Here is a 24,475-nt window from a genome sequence, read left to right as displayed (position 1 = left end):
ACCTATAGTACAACATATCTTATTGTCTTATTATTCATTTTTTAATGAATTAAAAAAAAAAAATGTATAAAAAAAACCATCCAAAAATGGCGACCTCCCACTAATACAGTACGTCTAGTAGACATTGTCACCACTAGAGCTATAATCGGCCATACACGGCTCACCCATTCTTATCTATTCAACCTACAAGAAGAACAGCCAATTTGCCATCAATGCAATGAAACTTTGTCAATCGAGTATATCACACTTCACTGCCCTATGTATAATGAAGAACGAAAAATTTGAAGCCACCCCACTAACACGGAGGAAGCATTAGGGGAAGCCAACGTTGACGCTATTTTTAATTTTTATAGATCTATTAATCTTATGAACCTATTGTAATCCAATATCCCAAATGTAAATACTTATGTATATATACTTTTAAAATATAAAAACCTTATGTACTTTATGATCTTATGTAATCTTAAATAATTTTATATCTGTATAATTCTAAGTTAATGTAACACTGTATAGGCTAATAGCCACAGATGTCGAAACTTTTATTCTTAATAAATAAAATATAAAAATATGTTTTATTGTCTAATTTTTAATTTTTTAATTAATACCTATGTTTAGCATTTAATTTATTATATAATATGTATTAAAAATTGATTTTTAAATAAAATACTTTGAATTTAAATTAAAAATAATTTAGAATGTTTGGAAGGTTAATATTGTTACGTCATGATTTGTCTGCTTTTGTAATTACTGTCAATATTAAATAAATCATATACTCAAAGGGCTTCGGGCCGTTAACTTAATTAATAAATAAATAAATAATTTAGGTTGGATATACGTCATACGAAATGATGTAGGTATAGGTAATACATATTGCGTGCTACACGGCATAGTAATAATAATGACCGCGCAAAAACTACAAATGAGACGAATTAATAAACCGTGAATGCCGTTCGTTTGTAGATTATATACAAGTCGTTACGGACTGTGCAGTACGATTATGGAAGCATTTGTATGAAATAATAACATTATCTTCGTAGAGGGTCGCGTAATATATAGGTAGTGTTCAAAATTCCATTCGAATATTAATTATTCGGTTTCTTGCGATTGATCTAAATGCGTAGGTAGTAGATACCTATGACCTATTCACGATTTTCGATATATTTTTAAGTTACTATAAGTAAAACAATACGAAAGTTTTCGATTGATGAGCTGTGCCCCGTGAAACTGATTAAATAGCACATAAATCTCTTGTCAAGTATTTTTAGCGCAATAATGGGCTTGCCTGTAGATGCTCTTTATGGAGTATAAGAAAGAATGTATAGGAAAATCATTGATCTACGGAATTTTTAATTTTCCATCAGTTAAACGGATTCGAAATAATGCATGTAAATGTTTCGATTTTTAAAGTCTGAAAAATGAAATAAAATTTATCACGTTTAGTGTTTGTTTAAGACTTTGTTACATGCTATTCAATAATATCTGCACTTTTTCAAGTTTATTTATTTTTAATACATTATTATACATTTTTTTCGCAATAATTATTATGTACGATTTCAAAAAAAAAAAAAAATATCTTCAAACACGTAATAAATAATTGAAAATTGTACATATTTTTTGTTGTTGAGTTTTATTTAGATAGGTATAATAGTAAGTTGAGTTTGTGTAGGAATATTATTGTTTACGCCAAAATTACAAACAGCTAGTATCGACGACATTGCCGAAATTGTAAAAACAAAAAAAAAAAAAATAAATAGAAATGGTTCGATAGTTATTAATATTTATGTGATCAGATTTCATGTATCTTTATTAGATTAAAAAATAAAATATATTTCTTTAATATGCCCTGCCATTCCAGATAACCAACTTAGTACCTTATTAAGTTAAAATGGAAAAAAAACATTTTTTTTTTCTATCAAAATGTCTTATTTGTTGAAAAATTATAACGTATACAAAAAAGGAGAATAATGTTTGTCAAGCACAAATATTCCAGTGATTATTAAATTCGTCGAGTTGATTTACATATTAAAAATTCAGATCTGAAGTATTATTTATTTATTATTGAATTATCGTGATGCACTTTTAGAAAATTATGTGAATATTATGTTTTACATTTTAAAAAGTAAATATACTAATCAAAATTATTGAAAATTATTATAAGCGGTGTAAACAGATCTGTATATTCTACACGAGACGGAAAACTCGTTATAATGATGATATTGCAGTTATGTACTTATGTTATTTAACAAATATGATTTGAATCATCATCTAATTTTTTTAGTTATATTATTTATGTTTTACATTGATGAGACATACGTTTAATTTTTCTTCTTCGCATTGCATATAGTAATAATATAGTAAATGAGGCCGTTCGTTGATTCGAATGAAGTATATTATTTTGGTTGATAATTCTTTTAAAATGTTTAAATATATCTTCGACCATTTATGATCTGAAGGTGTTTTGTAAACCTTAAGTAGATAATTCGATTAATGTACATATGTAAATATTTATAAATTTCATGCAAATGGTTATCTCAATTTAACGTGAGTACCGAGTTTAATAGTAATATATAATGTACTAGCCGTATTACCCGACTTTACCGGGTTAAAATTAATCTATCTTTCTATTTATCTTTGTGTCATCAAAAATCTATGTCTAGAATAAGGAAAATAAATCACAAGAGTAATTATTATAATTGTGTACATAATTATTTCGTTTTTATATTTGTTTTTTTTTTAATACATCTGTAAAAATGTTAAAGGTACGTCATATTTCTATTAATAATTATAATAGTAATATAATCGGTAACCAATGACAACCATTTAAATATATAAATGAATATTCAATTTTCATGAATTAAAACTAAATTCAAAAAAAAGCTATGTACACCATTCAAGTCTCAAAGAATCTATTGATATAACTTTTATTTAAAATAATCTAGTAGTTTTTGAGTCTTTAGAGGACAAACAAAAAACATTTAATATTATATTAATATCATGTTGGTATTATACTTATTTTATAAGTGAATTATATATATATATATATATTATATTAATATATTATATATAAATATATACTGTTAAAAAATAACCAATTGAAAAACACAATTATTTTGGACGAAAAATTCTGTTTTGTTTATTAGTGGAGCTGAAATCGAAAATATATTATAAATATCTTTTAAACATAAACGTACATTCTTGCAAGCATCTTTTTCTTTTAAAACCTCAATAGAAATATATTGTATTGATTCAAACATTTTAAACACAAACAAATAAAATATTTGTTTTGGCTGAAAATATATACACGTACAAAAAAAAAGTATACATTATTGTCAAAAGTTATTGTCATTTTATGAGATTTCAATTACAGATGACCTTTATTCTATTATATAATATAGTAGATCATACTATAAATATGGTTATAATATAGTATGAAATCAAAGAAGAGATTGTCGAAGAAACTACGTGTAGTGGACGAGTATTTTTGTTTATTGACTTTTTCTAATATTCTTCATATTTCGGATTTAGTCGATTCGGTAGATAACAATAAGAACCGATTGGTCTGAAAATAGTGTGAGTTTTTATTTATTTATTAATTATTTGATTGTAAACACGTTATTGGACAAATGGAATGGTTCAATTATTTCCCACGATGTTTATTGATTAGAAATTGGTCAAAAATAGTCTATAGGAGTTGTTATTTTTGAAACTTGGTTGTAGTTGTTGAAAAAAAAAACTGTTAACAATATACTACCATATAAAAAAAATAAAAAAATAAAAAAAATGAAGATATTATCTAATAAATTTATCATATAATTGTTTATGAACATAATATTTCAGTTTCTAATTATCACGAGGTTCTTAAAAAAAAAAAAAAAACAAAAAAAAAATGGAATACCGACAATTTTGAATATTGTTTTAAGTTATAGAGACAATTCAGGAAATAAATTGACTTATGCATGTTTAATATTAAAATTTTAAGCCGTAGAAGTAAAAATTACAAATTGTATAAATCAATTGAAAAAAAAAACAATAAAATAATTAAATTTCTCATTTAATCAAAAACATTTTACAATTGATTCAACAAAATGTATTCACGTTTATAATTGCAAATTTAAATTGTCTCAAGTTATAATTGTGTTTAATTATAAACAAATTAACTAAAATTAAATTCGTTAAATCAAGTATAATATATTTATAATTTTGTATTTCTTTCACAATCTCACAACACTGCATATTAGCTTTGAGATAGATTGCAATGTTGTTTATTTAAAGAAAAGTTGTACGTAGCAATTGTTCACAAACATTGGCAAGATAATTTGTCAATGTGTATATTTAAGTAATAAGTAACAATCGTACTAATATTTAAACAAACTTTCACACTCAATAAAATATATTTCTTTACAAATTTTCATTTCAGCAAGCTTTTATCTTAATCTTATCGGGTTAACGGACGAATTTAAAATAAAAATTCTGTATGAATATTAAATAACAGAATAAATTTAAAAAAGAAAATGATTTAAATAATCAAAGTGTAAAATAATATATTATACAGCCTTGAGTGGATCTTTAAGTTTTCAATACTTTTAATTTAATATAAAAGGTCGTTGAAGATTTTAATTATCGCGTGCAAAAAATAATTACTAAATGTTACTAAAATTTACAAAAGTGATAATAAAATTATACTATACGTGATCTTTTTTCGTAAAACTATTGAAATTCCACTGTTGATTGTTTAATTCTTATAACAACTTAAAAAATATATTCCGTTATAATGGTTATAATTTAATTTAACTTAAGGTACGAAAAATTCGAAAAATATTTTTTTCTAATGGAGTACTTACTTATTTTTTTATATGGCGAGTGAATAAGTAATATTACGTTATTATAAGTTACATTATTTAAATAAAATATTAAAGCAAAAAAATATGAAAAAGAAAAGAATTTTTGGCATACAAAGCTTAATTTTAAGCACTTGTTTTCGCTCTAATAACCCCATGAACATAATGGCCCTCGATAAACCTTAAAACGCCTGGTTGAATAAGCTACTTTCAAATTAGTTTCCTTGTTACAAAATGTATTGGAAATGTCTATTGAAATCGGATTTTTCGTCCAAATAACATTAGATCAACGATTTTTCATAACGACAAGTAAAATTTAAAATCTATGACGATGCTAACGTAATTAAGTATTTATGGAATTCGTCTGATTGATAACCATATTATATTATATGGTATTCTAATAGACGTCATAAAGCCATCGTGACAAGGATGGACAGGTAAACTGTGATAACTGCAGTAAGTTACGATTGAATATAAAATATTTTTAGTGATGTTGCCACGTATATTATTTTGTAAACGTGATTCCGTTCCTGGGAAGGCAGATTGGAGGATATTTTAGATTTACAGAGGCGCCAAAAAGCGGAACGAGTGCCAACCACTCCAAACACTTATTTACACGAAATGCATTTTTGTTATCCCTGTTACCCACCCCTCTTACCTCTCCGGCATTTAGGATTTCATGGAAAATCAGATGAATATATTTGATTCACCGAGGAGCGAAACAGTGGCACTGTGCACCAAATATTCCTGCAGAAATAAGTAACTATACTACTTATTCGAAATATATTCTTGTTCCAAAAAATATTGGTAAGACCATAGAATTTCGATTAACGATTTCGCCCAACGGTGTCCTGATGGTTTTTTTTTATGCTCGATCGACTTGTGATAAATGTATTAAATTAATTAAATAATGAAATCATGGCAATGTGCAATGTGACACGATTGATACTATTTTTATATGAAGTATATTGTACAAAAATTACTTTTTTGAAAATTATTTTTCCGTTTATTGGTATTATTTATTTATTCATAGGGGTGTTTTGTATAGAGTCAAAGTATAATTGGATTATTTATTAGTAGAGATCTACCGCCCAGGGTTTTCGAACTTTAAATTATAATAACTACTACAATGAGAGTTGCTAGAGAACGTATGACTGAACGGAAATAATTATACTGTAACAAAAAAACGGATCGATTGTATTTCAATTCAAATACTTACTATAATTAGATATTATTTTATTAGAATTATTGACCTTTCGATGGCAATTAAATGTTTTGGAATGAACATTATATCCCCTGATAATTTTATCAATTTTTTTTTTTGTTTAATAATTTATTTTATAAACTTATATTATTATACAGTTCTGTAAGAACTAATAACTAATATGTATATTTTAATATTATAATACATGCGTATTCAAAATAATTTATTCCTTAAAATGTTTAAAATATTCTTTTATAGTGAAATAATCATTTCACTTGAAAGTTAATCTAAAACTTTTTTTAATGAAACTCTTTATGGTCTTCATTGGATTTTTATTGAAGCTATAATACGATAAAATCTTAATGTATTTTTTAATTTGAATTTCTTTTGAACAGCAATAATGCTAGATTTGATTTTACAAGAGTTCTGATATTTTAGTTTTTGATTACCTATAATTATATTATATATTATCCGTTTGTTAGACTTTAAAAGACACAGATGTTTCAGAGTTAATAATTTCATATGTTTAAGGTAAGTATGCTCGAGTTCTTAAAATATAATTTTTTACCATAACAAATTTTAATTGCATTTGGAATTAATTGGTGTCTGGTCTTAACTATTGTAAAAATATAAAAACAATTTTTTTCTTATTCCATAAAAAATAAAATATTTTTTGATGTTTTTTAAGCATTATGTTGTATAAGAAAATTATCAGAATTAAACAAAAAGTAAAATAATTATTTTTAGTATGATAAATTTATATCCTGAAATACATTTGCGCCTACGTAGGTAATAATGAAATGTCAAATGTATTTACTTGAAAAACCACTAACAAATTTAAATGATACAATTAACAGTCTTGATACGAAAATACAATTAGTTAATAATCGATGAACCATCAAAACACGAAATTATTTATGTTTTTGAATTTTTGAATGTGTACCTACTAGTTACTACCTACATATAACTGTTGTGTTATTATAGTAACACTATTATGCATTTATATATTCCTGTAAGCATGATAAATTTGCGAATATAAAAGCATATTTAATTTCTGTTTAACAATTAGTTCAATAATTGTGATGGTTGTTTTCGTTATAAAATAAAACCACTATCCAATAAAAAAATACCATTTATACCCACCGTTTCCATTATTTTTATAGTAAAACAATTTAAATAACCCTTATTGTTGTCATTTTTGGCAGCAATATATTACAATATGAAAACATGACGTATGTGTACAATAATTTATGGTTAATATAAACAATTGAATAACATTCACTATTTTGATCTAAAATTTACTTAACTAATATATATATATATGTAACCGTCTATAGTACGTATGACATATAATAACCCAATCGAACCTGAACAAGTTATATTGATACACGCCTATATAGTATACACCGTATAAATATTTTATATTTTTAATTTTTTTTTATAAACGGAGGAAAATAAACACGGTTTTAGTTGATTTTATAATGATATATAATATATATATATATGTATATATTACAGCCGATTGGTGTAGTTTTAGTGACGCGTAGTGTCAGTCGAATTCTAATTTGATTTACCTATACATCATATCGAATGACGACGAAAACTAGAATTATTGTAATATTATATAATACGAACTTGTGCATAAATATTGCGACGGTCGTGTGAGTAGGTTGCCTACATTAAAAACGTAGCAGTTTATTGATAGACGTTGAAATCGGGGCGTATATAGAGGAAGCAACAGCAGTCACACGACGTTTAGTCCCACACAGTCTGCAGCCACCGGGTGGAGTGTGAGTATGAGAATAAATCGTAAATTAATATGGTTGGTATAATATGGTATGATAATATACGCGCACATTATATAATATAAGGACCCTTTTGCGGCGCGGTAATGATTTAGTTGAGATACCGTTTCGTACGCGATTTTATATACGAATAAATTGTGATTTTACCGTCAAAATATTTACATAAATGCGCGCGTGAAGTTATTTTTTTATACATACGGTGAATACAGATATATCGGGCTTTACGGTAGGGTCGATTTGACCTGATCGTCTGCAGAACTTGAAAAATAACAGACCATTCTTGAATAAATTTTGAATCGCCATACGATAATAATAACGAGTACACCTATTGCTTATAATAATAAAAATAACAAGATTAATCATTTATAATGATGCTCCACTTTTATTGAATGATAATCGTCCACAATATAATATTTGAATTTATCTACAACTTATCAAAACGGCAAGTACCTACCATGTTTATCGTTTTAAAAAATTATTTTATTTCACATGTTTTTAAAAACAAACAATTTAAATTAATATTCTTTAATTACTCGTAATAACTGACCATTCGTCAGTAATTTATTTATCTATATTTATGATTTGTACCTTGTTTTAAAATGAGATGAAACAACCGTCATTGAATACTATTCTATCTATTGCAATTCATGGTTATAGTAGGTACTGATTTCTGTATTTAAAAATAAGGACTAAGTACTTATTCCAAAACCACTATTAATATAGAACGGTATAAATTATACCATTATACATTACATATCTGCACGTACTTAAGCCCAAAAATGTATTTTTAATACGTTTTTATCGTCCGTAAACAAAAGACGCAGACTAAAAACACGCCGTGCAATAATGCAATATTATTCTGGTCCTGAAACGCGTATTTACAATAAAAGAAAAACATTTAATATCCGTTTATTTTATTTTGGCGATTTGTAAATAATAAATAATAATGTATCGTCTGCTTGGCCATGAAACATAATGGCGGTACCGGACGCCAAAGCTCGGTTCCATGATATTTACCGGAGACGTTCTGGGCAGTGTCCTTATACAAGACAGTTTTATTTTCTAACCCATTCGGTTTAATATAAAAAGGTTCCATAAATGTACATAATAAAAAAAATTGTATTTATTCAATAAGTTTATATTTCAGTTTATTAAAAAGAATACTAGTGTGTACCTATCATTAGGTATTCATATTTCTATGCAATTAATGGCGTACAATACTCTTAAGCATTTATATACATATTGTAATGATGGAGAGCGAGAGAGACGGTGTGAGAAGGATATTGATCAACTGATTGATACAGTAAATTCCCGTTACAACGAATACCAATTCAATGAAAAATCCCGTTATAATGAAAGTCATATAGAAGTCCCTTGCCGAAAATCAGGGCTTGTAAAGAGCTTATTCGAATTTTCGTTACAACGAAAAAAAAATTCGGTCCCCTGGAGTTCGTTATAACGGGATTTTACTATATTATGAAAATATCGAGTTTTTATATGTTATTTAAATCGATTATTTCACAGTTATATTACATATGATACAAGATTAAGTGCTTTTCATTTTTACGACGTAATGTATAAAAATCACACAAACGAAAGCCAATAATATTATCTAATATATAGTTATAGTGTGCAAAATACGTATTAAATGTATTCTATTATCATAATTAAGTAAAAATTATTTCGTGAACGAGTGTCTTAAGCGATATACCTTCACGTGTTTAAAGTATATACAATAACATACGTGTTTGGAATTATAGATTTAGCATTATGGGATATTCAAAAAAATAGAAATACGCGGTGGCCGGTGAGTGGTGACGCTCGAGTGCTTGAATACTGTTACAACTTTGCCGGACATATTATAATAATAAAATATAAAACTTCAAATGCAGCAAAACGTTGAAAACTTAAACAATATTTTCTCAAATATTGAATTTTTACTTAAATTTCGTTTAAAATATTTAAAGTTTTAAACATGTTTTCTATAGATCGTTGACAATTTTGTTTTCCAATGTTTTTTGTGTTAAGGAAGTTATTATTAAAGTTTACTTATATCAACGAAGCGTGTGAGCATATCCTTACAACACTGCCTGGGTGAATCTATAAACATTACACGCAAATCATTTAAACACTCTCAGAGATATCGATTGATGATTGCCATTAAAATAAACACTCAGTATATATTATACGTGCGTATTATCATTGATGAGTAATCCGGACGATCAATCTTGTTCCGCCCCGGTACAAATACGCCACCCACACCCATGCATCCATAATATGTCATTCATGTCATATATATAATGTATAATATAGTGTCACGTGGTATAATACGGTTGCGTTTATATTATTATCGAACGACGAGACAACAATATATTAGATTATTTCTCGCAATTATTAATTTAATAATATAGACCGTTGTTGCCATAGTCTATAGAGTATTGACGATGAGCGGTGCAGCGTTTAGTGTGTAGGGGTGATAAGGATGCAACTATAACACGTGCTGGGTGTACATATATAGTATGTATAAAATATATGTATATATACATATGTATAAATATATGTATATAATAATCTGTAAAGCTCGCGGTCCACGACCGGAAGGGCGTGGAAGATTAGTCGTTGTTACGCGACATCTGCTACTTCCGTCGTATAATAACAATGTTACCACGCGATGACAATTTAATATATTATAATAACCATATATAGTGTTATTAAATGGTATTTATGTGACATAAATTATAGTACTGGTTTATACCTGGGTGCTTAATATAGTCATTTTATATGATATTATACGATTGCCATCACAGGTCAGGACACTTCTATGGTGGAGAGCGGGTCTGAGGAACCCACGATACAATTTTTATATCCTTCGGGAATCGTAATTTGTTAAAACAAATAAAACATTAAATTGACAGTTCCAAATTGGATATCCAATATCCAGTAGACGAATTTCAATTTTTTTTCATATACAATTTAAATTGATCGACTAACTCACAAGATTTTCTGTACAAAAAAAATAATCTTTTAATACTACCTATAGTCATAAAGTTGTGATTTTATTTTTCAATTATCGTATTATATTAAGTAAACCAGATATTTTTTTATATGTTTAAATTGTAATATGTTAGCTTATTCTGCACAACGTTGCTCGTAACAAATAAAACGATTGTGGAGTTACTCCTTCATAAACTACATTTAATATAATATTATTCACAGATTATCAACACATTTATTTGAGTTATTTTTACCAAATATAAAATACAGGTCTAAATTTATATCTAACTATAAATAGCTATTTTTTAATTTTCTGTTACTAATAGTAATTCATCTATATCAACAAAAAAGAGCCAAAAAACCTCTGCTTTATAAAATTATAAACTTCAGTTTCGAAATTACTAACGTATTCAATTTTAGAACAATGGGTGCAATAGACTTGGCTGTAGATCCGTTACACAGATAAACACATACAAATCGACTTTTATTAATATATAAATTATAGTCATATAATTGTTACGTGCAACAGTCAGTACGACTCTCGAGTAAATTACGACACCACTCTCCGTCAACCTTTGCGCGACTCTAGCATAAATTCGCATGACAGTTGAGCGGCTGCACACACAAAAAAGGGGGGAACATTTCGAATGTACGAAATAGTCTGGAAAATACTCGTTTAAAAATCATGACTGCCATCGCTGTTATTTATTATCTTTTATAAACACAACAGTCACCACGTTTTGGTTTATGGCGTCACATTAGTTTTCATTATTGATATAATTTCTGCAAACGTATACATTATACAAAAATGAAAAATATGTGATTCACATAACGGAGTTTATTTGAAATTAGGAATGTCTTTATAGAACATCCCATATTTCTTTTATTTGTAATAACTAGTTCAGTGGTTCATTAGTTAATTAACTGTGTACTATAAAATACAATTTAAACGGTTTAAATGGGCCAATTTTTTGCTTTCTTTAGATAAGATATGCATTCCATTGATGCTCTGCAGCTATAAATACATTTTTTATACTCAGCAGGATCTATCTAAATATGGCTCTCAAATGGGTAGATGATTTATAATTTTCAAAAATCTAAAATAATATCAGAAAACAACAAATGTGTTGACATATTATGTGGCATGCGATAGACAGGCATAGTACACAAGTATATTATAATATAGTGTTAGAAGTGTGGCTTACCAACATAGATTCAGCACTTTAGCATCCTCCGACTGGTTGCCGTTCATCTCTTCGCGTACCAATGACATGAATTTCGCGGTGCACTCGTCCCAGTCCGAGTTCATCACTTGGTAACAATCTGTATATTTCAGAAAGTCTGCAACATGATAACATCGTTAAAAGAAACTTCATAAAATATGATATAAAAAATCGAAATATTTGAAAATATAGCTTTTAAGTGTGGTTAAGATTCTAAAAAAAAAGAGTTTTAATTAATGTATTTTAAAGGGTTAACATTGGAGTGAATGTGTTTGGTGTATCACTCTGTATTATAATATGTACCTATATTATATAATTTATTTGCATTTATTTATTTATTTGTATATTATGTATAAAATGTATTTTTCTTGATAGCGTTCTCTATATCAGAAGTTATAATAAGTACTAAAAATTATGATAAATATAAGGCTCGTGTGAAGTATATAATATATTTAAAATTAAAAACAAATAATTTAATGGTTCCTTGAATTTCTCGACATATTTATTGATGGTCCGTGTCATAAACATGACATGTTAAACATCCTTCATATCATACGTGTTTTCTCGTAAAATTATATATTTTAAGCTTGTGGCATTGTCTATTATAAATATTATCTTTTCCGTATTTTAAATGGTGTCACAAAATTGGTTTTGAGCTAATAATAATCGTTTGACTGCTGTATATCGTGAAAACGAGAATATTGTCTAATTTTAAAAAAATAACTATAAAAATCGTGTCTTTCGATTTCATTCAACGACTAGTGTTTGCTTCCTAAGTAAGTTTGCTGACTGTTTAAATCTAAAACTCGAGAACACACAAATAGGAAGAAAAAAAACTCCCACCAATACAAATGAACGGATTTACCAACGAACCTGGTATTTATATTTTCAACGGTACGGTCGGTTTGTATATTTTTCGTTCCGAATAAGTTCACTATCGTTCGTATCTATGTATAAACAAACAAATGTATATAAATATACAATAGCTTCAAAACGGGCGGGTATGGGAGATCGTTAGATTTTTTTTTTCATTTTGATTTTCCTCTCCGTATGCGAAAAACTCGAAGTGTTTTGGTTGTTGTCTTATACGTAAACGTTATTTATATGGAAATAGATTTCGGGCGGGTACCTATAATAATCTACATATAATGTACCTATATATGCATATACTTTATTATTATGTATCGACGTACCGTTTTATCCAGAACGTGCTCTGCAGCTATCTAAACACGTATAACGGTGCAGTTCAACGACCCTCATAATGGGTAATAATAATATTAAATGTATATTATTTATTATATTTATACATTGGTTTCTAATTAATTCTTTGATCGTATTGTTTGCTATAGCATATAATGCAATTTATTAGAAATTATATTAAATGAGTAAATTGGCTATAAATACTATATTTCCTAGTCTTAAAATATATCCACACCAATGGCTCAAAAAATCAGATAAATAACCTTGAACCGGTACTTATTAAATATAATTCGCGTTCAAGAGTTTGATTTCAAAAAATTGAAATCCCGTTTTTAAGTTAACATCATAATAGATTCAAATGCGTATTCAGAAATATTGTCTAATTATTAAGTTAGTAAATATAATTGGCAAAAGATAAATCTATTTTAGTAGAAAACACGGTGGGGGTCGAATCCATTTAACTAATACAACTCTTATCGGAGGCAAAGCTTATTGATCAAATACACCGTAGTACAATCTATCAACTGTACTATTTAATTTTATAATATTATTTATTGTTAATTTTATATTGTTTGAATAAATATTAAATATTACAATTTCTGTGCATTTATTATATCTTTGGAAAATATTAATTATTTAAGTTTGTATGTTGAACACTATAATATAATGTTACGTAAAATGGGTGATAGATACATTTATAGCTTGTAATGATAATATTGCACTTAAAACAGAAACGTTTTACCATATATTATTTAAATTTCATTATTCTAAGAGGTAAACTAATTATAAAACAAATCATTTTAATAGCATTGTGCATTGTACCCAGCTATTTTTATCAAATATCCCTTTTTACACATACTCAAACCTCTTTTGAGCTTATATACTAATGTATTTCATTAATATAACTTTCATTATAATTGTGATGTTCTCACGCCTAAACATACAATTATAACAATTCTACGAATACTTACTTAATCACAATTAAAAACAAATTTATTATTGGCGGTGATTATAACGCCAAAAACCAGTCATGAAAATATCATACGTGTAATCCACTACATAGCGTTATTTTGAATATTTTTTTGGCAGCAAAAAATTTGAGTGTTTACCCTACTTGAATTAATACATTGATTAACTTCTGCTCATAAAACTTAAATTGTTATTGAATAGTTTATATTGTTTAGGTACTACTGTAAATTTTCATGATATATAAATTCCGATCACTCCTCAATTCTATTAATCGTCAACTTCATTTTTTATTTTATAAAGATTCTTCTAATATCTTTTATTATTCCAGAAATTGTAATAAATTCTTCAACCTTTTTTTTAAATGAAAAAATTTAATTAAATACTAAGTAAATGTATAATATTTTTATCTATGACCAATTTACCCATTTAAATGCATCAGTGACCGACAATACCTATAACAAAGCATTACTATCAATTAATGCCAAAACAATTCATAAATGGCTAATTCAAAACATGCTCTATAATTATCTTGTTCCTATTATAAACATTACTATAGTAAGCTATAAGTTATTACTATTTTGAGTAAATTTTAATATCTAATTGATTAAAAATCATCTGAATAATGTGTTTTTAACTAGGTATAAAAAATTATTTCAGCTTTCAATGTATAATATTATGTATTTTTTGTTTCCAACAAAGTCCTAAACGATTATAAATGTAAGCCCGGCTGTTACACTATGGAAATATATAAGTTATGCTGTACCACAAGTTAAAATTATTAATTGCCCTCAAAGCTTTTTCTCGAGTGACGATTTTCCGTATAAACATATTATATCATAGACTCTCGACTCCCATTATATTGAAAACATGAGCATATTCCATTTTAATTTATCCTCGCTTAAGCCTATTTCATAATTTATAATTTCTTAATCAATATAAGATAATCTCGCTATAGAAAAAATATTGGTACTAGAGAGTCCAGAGATATTTAATGTCAATAATGTTAATAGTGAATGACATTTTAAAAATTTTATAATTTAAATTCATTCATACACAAAATAATAATAAATAATAAAAATAACCAAAAATAATTTTATTACCGTTATAAAAATATACACTCTTCTGGGATCAAAATGTATCAGGTCCAAAAAATTAAATTTCTATGCGTGATTTTTGAGATAAATTATGTGCAGGTATTTCAGATGAATACCTAATTTTAATCTTAAATTTAAAATTTTAATATTTTTAATATTTATAAAAATTTCAGGCCTTCAATTTTAATAAAAAGTTTTTTTTAGAACCCAAGTTATGTTATAAAATGAGATGGATTTCAGGTTCACTGCAGTATTACCATTAATTTTTTACACATTTTTTTTAGAAAATTCCAAGAATGAACTCATTGCTTGTGTAAAATTTACAATTTATAGGTATGCCGTATGGAACTTCTGTGACACTATTACCCGAAAAAATGTTTAGCGCGTTATAAAAAAGTTTATGTATAAGACACGACGTTGTAAAACCAATATAGACTGAGGACGTCATATTGTTTATTATTATTTTTTTCGTACAATAGTGAAAAATTGACACAGACAGATGATTGTGAAGTGATTTCAGACCTAGGTACATCTATTATAAAAATGAAAAAAAGTAATATTAGTTATCAAGGACATCTTTTAACAATTGTTTTTTACTATTATTATTGCTTTATCGAATCATATGACACTTAATAGAAATTTTATATCAGCTTACGTATTGAAAATTTTCATGATTATTTTTATAAATGAATATTTTGAAAATTGCTTACGCTTAAATTGTTGTTTTTCATTAATTAACTTTTTAAGTGTTTCAGTTATAGAATTATAGAACTTCTTCAAATATTAATATATTTATATAATAGATTTGTGTGAACATGTTTTTATTATACATTTATTTTTTATTTGTATAAAAAACTTATCCATCTATATATTTATAACAAATCTTGGCATGCCGTTCTTTTAAAACAGGAATAAAAAAATTATTTGGTTATAAATTATATTATGTACTTATTGTAATAAATTATATTGTTTTGTCATAACAGTTTGTAAAGTATAATATTCAAAACAAGAGAGATGTTAATATTAAGGCTCAATGGGATTGCATATTCTATAATACTTTTATGTATTTAAGGATTTGAAAATACTATGATATAATAACAATAATGTGATTATTCATTGGAATTTAGTACTAAAACATTGAAAAATAAAAATTATATAAACTAAATAAATAGTTACACATTTTTTACTTACGTCATTTATGAGGGTATAAATTTATTGGATATTTTTAACAATCTCATTAGTGATAAGTTATAAAACAAACACTTTTTATAATAAATTAGAATAACATATTTTCTAACGTCTTTATTTTATTCCATAGTAATATTTATCGGCCATTCATTTACATTAGTTGTGACAACTTTTTTTTATAACTGAGATGTAATTAAGGTATGAGAAAAATACGTGTATCTATCTAAGAATACGATTCAATTACATTTTTGATTATTTCTTAACGGCAGAAATAATAATTCGATAAACATAGCTGATCCACAGAAACGTAAATAATAATTGTTGGGTGTAATTGTATACCATTACAATTTAAAATAAATATATAACAGTATAATTTTAATAAAAATAAATTATGAGAAAAGTTTATACTTAGTAATTATTTATGTTGTTATTTAACATTTTCATAAGTACCTACATACTATTATACTTTTACTACTTATTATTGTTACCGTTTATTATAACAGACAATAGTATGTAATTTACATTAATTTATTGTTTATATTTGCATGGTCGCAGACTATATAGTTATCATGGAAATTATCAATGTAGATAAAATATTTCAGTAATTAATAATAATACTATACTCGACCAGTATTTACAAAACGTTGATCGGAGTTAACAGTGTATAATCGACCGGTATTGTGAACCGGTCATAAATCCACACGATTTGTATGACAATTCTGTCAGCCTGTTTATCAATAGAGAAAACCCAACAGGCATAATATATTATGATTTAATTATACCGTATAAGTTTTATTCGTTTGCTATATAATATATATATACACTTATTAAATCAATTATAAACATTCATTCGTACAAAAAAAAAAAAATAATTTGAATTTAAGTCAACTTTTTTAATAATGTACATTGTAGAAGTACCTACTGACCATTTAGTAACAATATAGTGTTTACTATAATATCTATTTAAACTAATCAATAAACGTTTTTATTTATTTTTTTAAATTTAATTTTAGAATTTTACATTTGTGGACTATATTATTTGAACAATATAATATGTCATATTATGTGTTTGATGTATATGTTATTGTAGTTATAAGTATATTTATTTATTATAAGTTTTATTATTTTGTAACTTTTAGATGTTTTGATGCTACTTTAATAGCATATACAAAATGATAAATCAAGTATGCTCATTGAGAACCTCTATTTCCTATTCTTAATATTATTGAGCGGATACAAAAGTTTGCTTTTATTTTCTCAGGAAACTACTTAAGTCATAGAAAATCTCAAGAATTTAAAAACTTTGTTTCTTGAAGTAAGTTTATTTAAAAATTCCAAAAATTAGATCTTGAATACATTTATTGTTGATAAGAAGTTGGCGAGTATGTTTGGCGAATCGTTCTGTATAATATTATAATATTATCATTTATCACTATCTACCTGCAACCGTCGATATAACGCACTCAATTATATATATATATATATATATTATTTGCTTAATAAATAATATGGGTACAAAACTTAAACCATTTTATACTCGCAAACCACTTGACTTGCTTAGGCTAGGAAAGGTAGTCATATGCAGAATATAATAAACTATATCTACACCTACCTAATATTGAATATTGAACCTTGAGTTGTTGTTTTAACGTTTTCAATAATTTTTCATTGTAATCGATAGAAATTGTGGTTAGGTCAACGGTTTAATAATAACAAAAAAAGCATACTTACCTACAGTATAACAAACAAACAGCGATAACAATATAATCATTAGTTAATTAGACTTTTAAAACTGCGGATTATCTTTGGTAAGTATTAAAAAACACGTCTAAAAATGAAATAAACACATTTAGATTTCTTAGTTAATGAATGTATAAAGAAAAAAATGTCTGACTCCGTGGTTTTATTTCAACTTTGTTCCGTTTTTTTTGTTCCAAATTCAAAAGAGTCTGTTAAATAATAAACCATTCATGGTTTACTATATAGCCATCATTAAATATTATAAATTATACATGACTAGTGGTTATCATAATATATAATATATATAAATATAAATATGTAATACGTATATATCGACTGTACTCAAAGTATTAATTATTTGTTACCATGAAAAGTATATTGAGAATTTTGAATCCACTTTTACCATGTATTTTATCAAAAAAAATTTGAAGTTATAATATAATTTTAAATTAATATTAGGTGAGTATGAGCGTGTGGCGGTAATATTTTAAAAGTTATTACTTATTATAGTCTATAATACACAAGTTTGTTTAAGTAAAATAAATATATTTAAAGCGTACTATTGTTTGAATGTTTCAATTATTTATTACAATTAATTACAAACATATATATATCATATTTTGATGTATATTTGTATGTTGTATCTGATTAAAAAGTCAAAATTTCACAGTATACTTAATACTTTAACATAATTTATACGTGAATATTAGGTATACAAATAAGTGATCATATTTAATATTAAATTAGTATTCTTCTAAATATTTTCAATCATAACCGTCTCTAATATTTTAATGACGAAACAAAATATACTATTACTGAAAAATTGAATGTAAAATATGTTGGATATCAATTTTTTATTATTCTTGGTACTATTTTATTTTGGTGAAATATTGTACAACTATAACATATTACTATACTTTTATATAGTTATTTTAATGTAATAATAACAATCAGACCATCGTTGGTTCTATCTACGACTCGACATTCTTTTTTTTTATAAAATATTATTTTGATTTGATTTTCAGCTATAACAATCATTACGTTTATATTCTATATACATCGTGTTGTATTTTATTGACCATGTAATATCTGTATTAAGTTTTCATCAGCAAATTCAATCAGATTTCGGCTATAAGCAATAATCTTTAAAAAAAAAATATGATTAAAATACTTTGAAAAACCCTAACTAAACTATAATAATAATATATATTAAGATCCAAAAAATGTGATGATCTTATTCGTGGTTCACTACAATCCATAACATATATATAATATAATATATCTGTTTCACATTTCATTCTATTGGAATTTCAGACTTTTAGGCGGAGTGTGGAATAACTATGTACTTTATACAAAGATAACTCTCATTTTTTCGTTTTTAAATATATTTATTTTATTTCCTGCGTCATCGCGAGAAAATCAATAGGTATGACAACATTTTATATTTAATAAAATAATTATAATATTAATTTTGTTTTTTAATGATATTTTATTCAGATATCGTATATTATTTAACAATGGTTAAAACTAATTTTTTATATTCTATTGATTTTTTTATATTTTTCAGTATAGGTTTGCAAATTTGTAATTAATTATCTTTATTGTAAGACAAATTTAAAGATTAGAATACAAAATTAAATAAAATATTTTAGATTGATTAAAACTACCGAAAAGTTGACTGAAGTTTTGATCATATTATGTTTGGCTATTCAACAGCACAAGTTGAATTTGTGGTTTGTGCTAAACAAAAACAGTTTATTTTATTTTGACGAATAATTAAATAATTATTCAATGTTAATATTAATATTATATTAACTCATATTAAAAACAAAAAATATAAACCATCAAAAAAGCTTATTTTAGTATTCCTGTATACCAGTACTTCTCAAACTGGGGGCCCTGAAATATATAAATATACCTAAACCTAATACTGATAGACCATAAAATACTTAATAATTTTGATTAAGGGGGCCTTGACAGTTTCAAATTTAATTTAGGGTGGCCCCGTGACAAAAAAGTTTGAGAAGCACTGTTGTATATAATATAGTGTTATATACTTCTATGAGTATATGATATTAAAATTGAAAACCATCTATTTTTAAAACGTATTTCATTATTAGTATAGATCAGTGGTTCTTAGCCTTTTTTGGTTCAGCGCCTCTTTATCGTAATAACTAACTACTAACGCCCCCCTTGTGCAAAATCAAATTTCTTCCTATAAATATATACATATATTTATTTATTTATTCACCAGTATACTAAATTAAAGTAAAACTATTATTTTAAGAAGATAGTAATGGTTATATTTTACTCCACTAAACAAAACATTTTTGCTTTACTATACAAAAATATTATTATAAAGTATCATTTTTAATCTCCGAGTTTGAAAAACCTCACCACCCCTTAACACCCCATTCAAAATTATCGCCCACAAAGAAAGGACCGAAATTCCCACAAGGGGGCGATACCGCCCCCGTTAAGAACCACTGGTATAGATTATTCCACGCAGCACACGTTTATTTTGTTGTCAATTAAATTTCATTAGTTTTATTATTCAATTTATAAATTTGTTTTATAATAATATATAATATATCATGATTAAATTTTTGATGGTATCTACAATATATTTTTTTTATTTTTAATTTCTGTTATGTCAGAAAAATACGTTGACCTGATTTAAAATTTAAGCTCTCATAAATCTTTACTACAGAGTTAGGTTTATAGTAATATATTGTTTGATATACAATACGTATGTACTAAGCAATTAAAAATAATTAAAATAAAATATTTTTTATTTTCAATTCAAACATTTACTAAACATTGAAAACCATATTGCGGATCTTCAATTTTTTTTTTGTCGATGAGTTGAGGTCAGCACGATCTGATTATTAAATTGATTACGAAAAATATTGTACAATTTTTAATTATAATTATACATGCTGCAATATTCTGTCCAAAAAGTTTTCTAATTATTTTTAATGTTTTCGCTAAAAATAACGTTTATTAAATTTGTTGTTAACCGCTTACCACGTCTTTGGCGCTGAATTAACTTTGTAAATATTTTTGGACAAACATCTGCTTATATTCTCACAGTTTTTCTCTCAAATTTCTAAAATTATAAATTACGTAGTTTCTTGTACTTACCTTGTGTAATAGTCTAGTTCCAACAAAAAGTATAAATTCTAAACGGGTATGGTTCATGAGAAACTTTTTTTATCCCTATTCTGTATTAATTAATATACTATTTTATAAAAATTAAATACACAGAAAAATATTTTAAATGTTTCCATGATCCGAGTATAATATTCAGAAAAGCATTATTATTTATACACTATACATATAATAATAAATAGGTACTTCGGATTTAAATCTTACAGACCACTCACTTAATAGAGAGTGATTTTGTACTCGATCGTGATCAAGTGGGAGTAAAATAAATAGTGAAGTATCAACAAAGTTGATTCTTAAAAGTAAAAATACTTAAATACTTAAATGTAAAGATACAAAGTAATCTCAAATAAATATTTTAAATTTAAATTAAATATACTATTTTGAACTGTACCTACTTTATTTTACTGATGGCGGTCCTGTAATATAAATACATAATACAACTCATCAAATAAATAACTATATTTAAAAATTGTAATACACTAAAATAAAATAATAATTGAAATATTATAGCATCAAAACAATAACAAAGTTAACTAAATTTTTTTTGTTTCAAAGTTTGCCTGGAAAACAAAATACCGATTTACACCTATGTGTTTATCATAATAATTTATTCATTGGAATATATTATGTTATGTACGTGAAATGAAGGATTCAATTAAAAAACAACTCTGTACCCGAGAACATTATTAAAATATTGGTCTAGAACAGTAGTTCCCAAACTTTTTTGTCCCATAGAACATTGGCCAAATTTTACCGTTTTATGTAGTTTACCCTAATATTTATTTTTATTTTAAATTGAAAAAAAATATAAAATTGAATGGTTTGTTCTTATTTATTAATTATAATATTAACTAAATAATATTGTGATAATTTATTTGATTTTTAATTACATATAATTTTAATCTAAAAGCATTGTTACATAAAATAAATATAATTACCAAAAGTTAATACTTTTATAGGAGTCGTAAACCTGATGCTTATGTACTATTTTTTCAATATTTGGTTTCAAATTAGTCAAGTTTAACCTTAATATTTTCTACTCTAGTATTAAGTGTAAAAAACGATTTAGATATTTTTTAAGAATAATTTAAAGTTTTTATGCAAACGGAGAGGGTCTTTGAAGTATTATAAACAATTGCTTTTATATAACTCATTTAATAACATACTTTTGAAACCTTGATTACAAGTTCATAAGATATAAAGTTTTAAGTATTAACTTCTAAAATTATTACGCCAACACTATATTTATCAAACGAAAATACATTTTAGAAAGAGCATTTAAACATGTTATTATAGTTAAAATATATATATATATATATATATATATATATATATATATTTTATAGGGATTTCAGATATTTCTAAAAAAAATTAAGTATTTTTATAATTTAGAAAATTGTAACGAAACTATAAGAATCCTGGACCATATAATATTGCTCATAGTTCTATCATTTGTGTGAATGGAGGAATTTATTGATTTTATAATGATCATATATGTTTTTCAGTTTTCACTAAAATTGATTTTTCGTGGGTAAAGAGAAACTTTAAAAGTTTCATAATTATGGTTTCTTAATAGATTTGAAATTTGACAAAGTTTGTAGTTACTTTAGAAATGAGTATTTTTGAAATTACCATTAGTTTTCAAAAACAATTTGATATTATACGAATGACGCGGGTTAGATTATCAGTGGTAATATGTAATTTTATGTTTTAAGTTTTAATAAGATTCGCATAGATGGATTATATTTCAGTCTAAAAACAATTATTGTATACTATTGAGGGAATATTGTTACCTTTTTTTACAAGTATTTAAATTTTTTATAACCATAATGTATCATATTACATTAAAATAATAAGAATCTACTTGTATATCTAGTAAATTTAACTCTTGAATAGATTCATTTTTCCACATAAAAGCTAGTATATTTTGTTTTAGTTTAAAATACTTAATTAAATAATAATGACTTGAGCTCAGTAAGAGGCATTTTTCCAATTAGTCATAATTAAATTAAGTACACTTAATTTTGTTCACCTCTTTGAAATGTTTCATCATCGCATAAAAATTTGAATGTATATTTGGCTCCAATTACGTTGTCGTTGACCATATTTTTTTCATCTAATGATAGACATAAATTTGAAAAATCATCGAAGCATTTCATTCCCATTTTGAACCCTCTATTTAAACATAATAATTATTATATTAATACACAGCATTTTACATAACTAAAATATTATTATATTTAATAAAAAATCAATATATTTTAACAAAAATGTTTATCAATAGGTACTATTAATATAAATAATATCATTGTTAACAATGGGAATAAATTGTTTTTCTTTCATTTCTGAACTTTAGGTACAATCTGTCAATATTTTTTTTTTACAATTAGTATTGATATTAAGTTTATGTATTTATATAAATATCTATACAGTAGGCATGTGTTGTAACTACAAGGATATCGTGAATTCAAATGTAAATGTGGAAATGTATAGTTGTTAAAATTTGTCATTGAGTTGAAAACTATAATACCTATTCGTTCTACCGTTGTAAATATTTATAACACTATAAAGTTAAAAAAATGTTTTTACTAATTTAAAAATAGATGTGGAGCGGATTTGAGTTCGACACATTTTGTTGTATATTATTGTCGTTTATATTTTTAAGTAAAATTTATCAAACAAAATGTTATTGTAGTTATTTAAAATGACATACATATAATAATATATTAGGTTGTCTATTTAAATATAAACGCTAATTATTTTGATAATTTTTAATTTTTAATTTATTTTTAATTTAGAAGAATTCGAAGACTGAGGTCATTAGCCTACAAGTAATAGTACAAGGATACCTACCGAAAATTTTTGTCTACTACTCTGCCTATTAAAATTTTAATTGCTTATAAATTGCAAATAATTTTAATAATTTAGATTCACAAATTCATACAAAAATTATACGCAAGGAAATAATGATATTCCTTCGTAGAACCATAACCCATTTTTATATAATAAAAGAGCATTTAAACAAAATCGTCCAATCTTTAAATATAAT

General features: G+C 25.4%; 1 protein-coding gene across 1 annotated transcript in view; it reads right to left on the bottom strand.

The window, feature by feature from the left end:
- The window catches only part of LOC113551525, a 71,344-nt gene that overhangs the window by 6,509 nt on the left and 40,360 nt on the right, over positions 1 to 24,475 (bottom strand). The window contains exons 3-4 of the mRNA XM_026953808.1: positions 23,459 to 23,601; positions 12,047 to 12,182 (exon numbers count right to left, since the gene is read on the bottom strand). Of these exons, the coding sequence (XP_026809609.1) occupies positions 12,047 to 12,182; positions 23,459 to 23,601 (279 nt within the window). The remainder of the gene's footprint in view (positions 1 to 12,046; positions 12,183 to 23,458; positions 23,602 to 24,475) is intronic.

The sequence above is a fragment of the Rhopalosiphum maidis genome, chromosome 2 (genome assembly GCF_003676215.2).
Source record: "Rhopalosiphum maidis isolate BTI-1 chromosome 2, ASM367621v3, whole genome shotgun sequence".
NCBI lineage: Eukaryota > Metazoa > Arthropoda > Insecta > Hemiptera > Aphididae > Rhopalosiphum > Rhopalosiphum maidis.
This window is presented reverse-complemented; position numbering and strand designations above follow the sequence as displayed.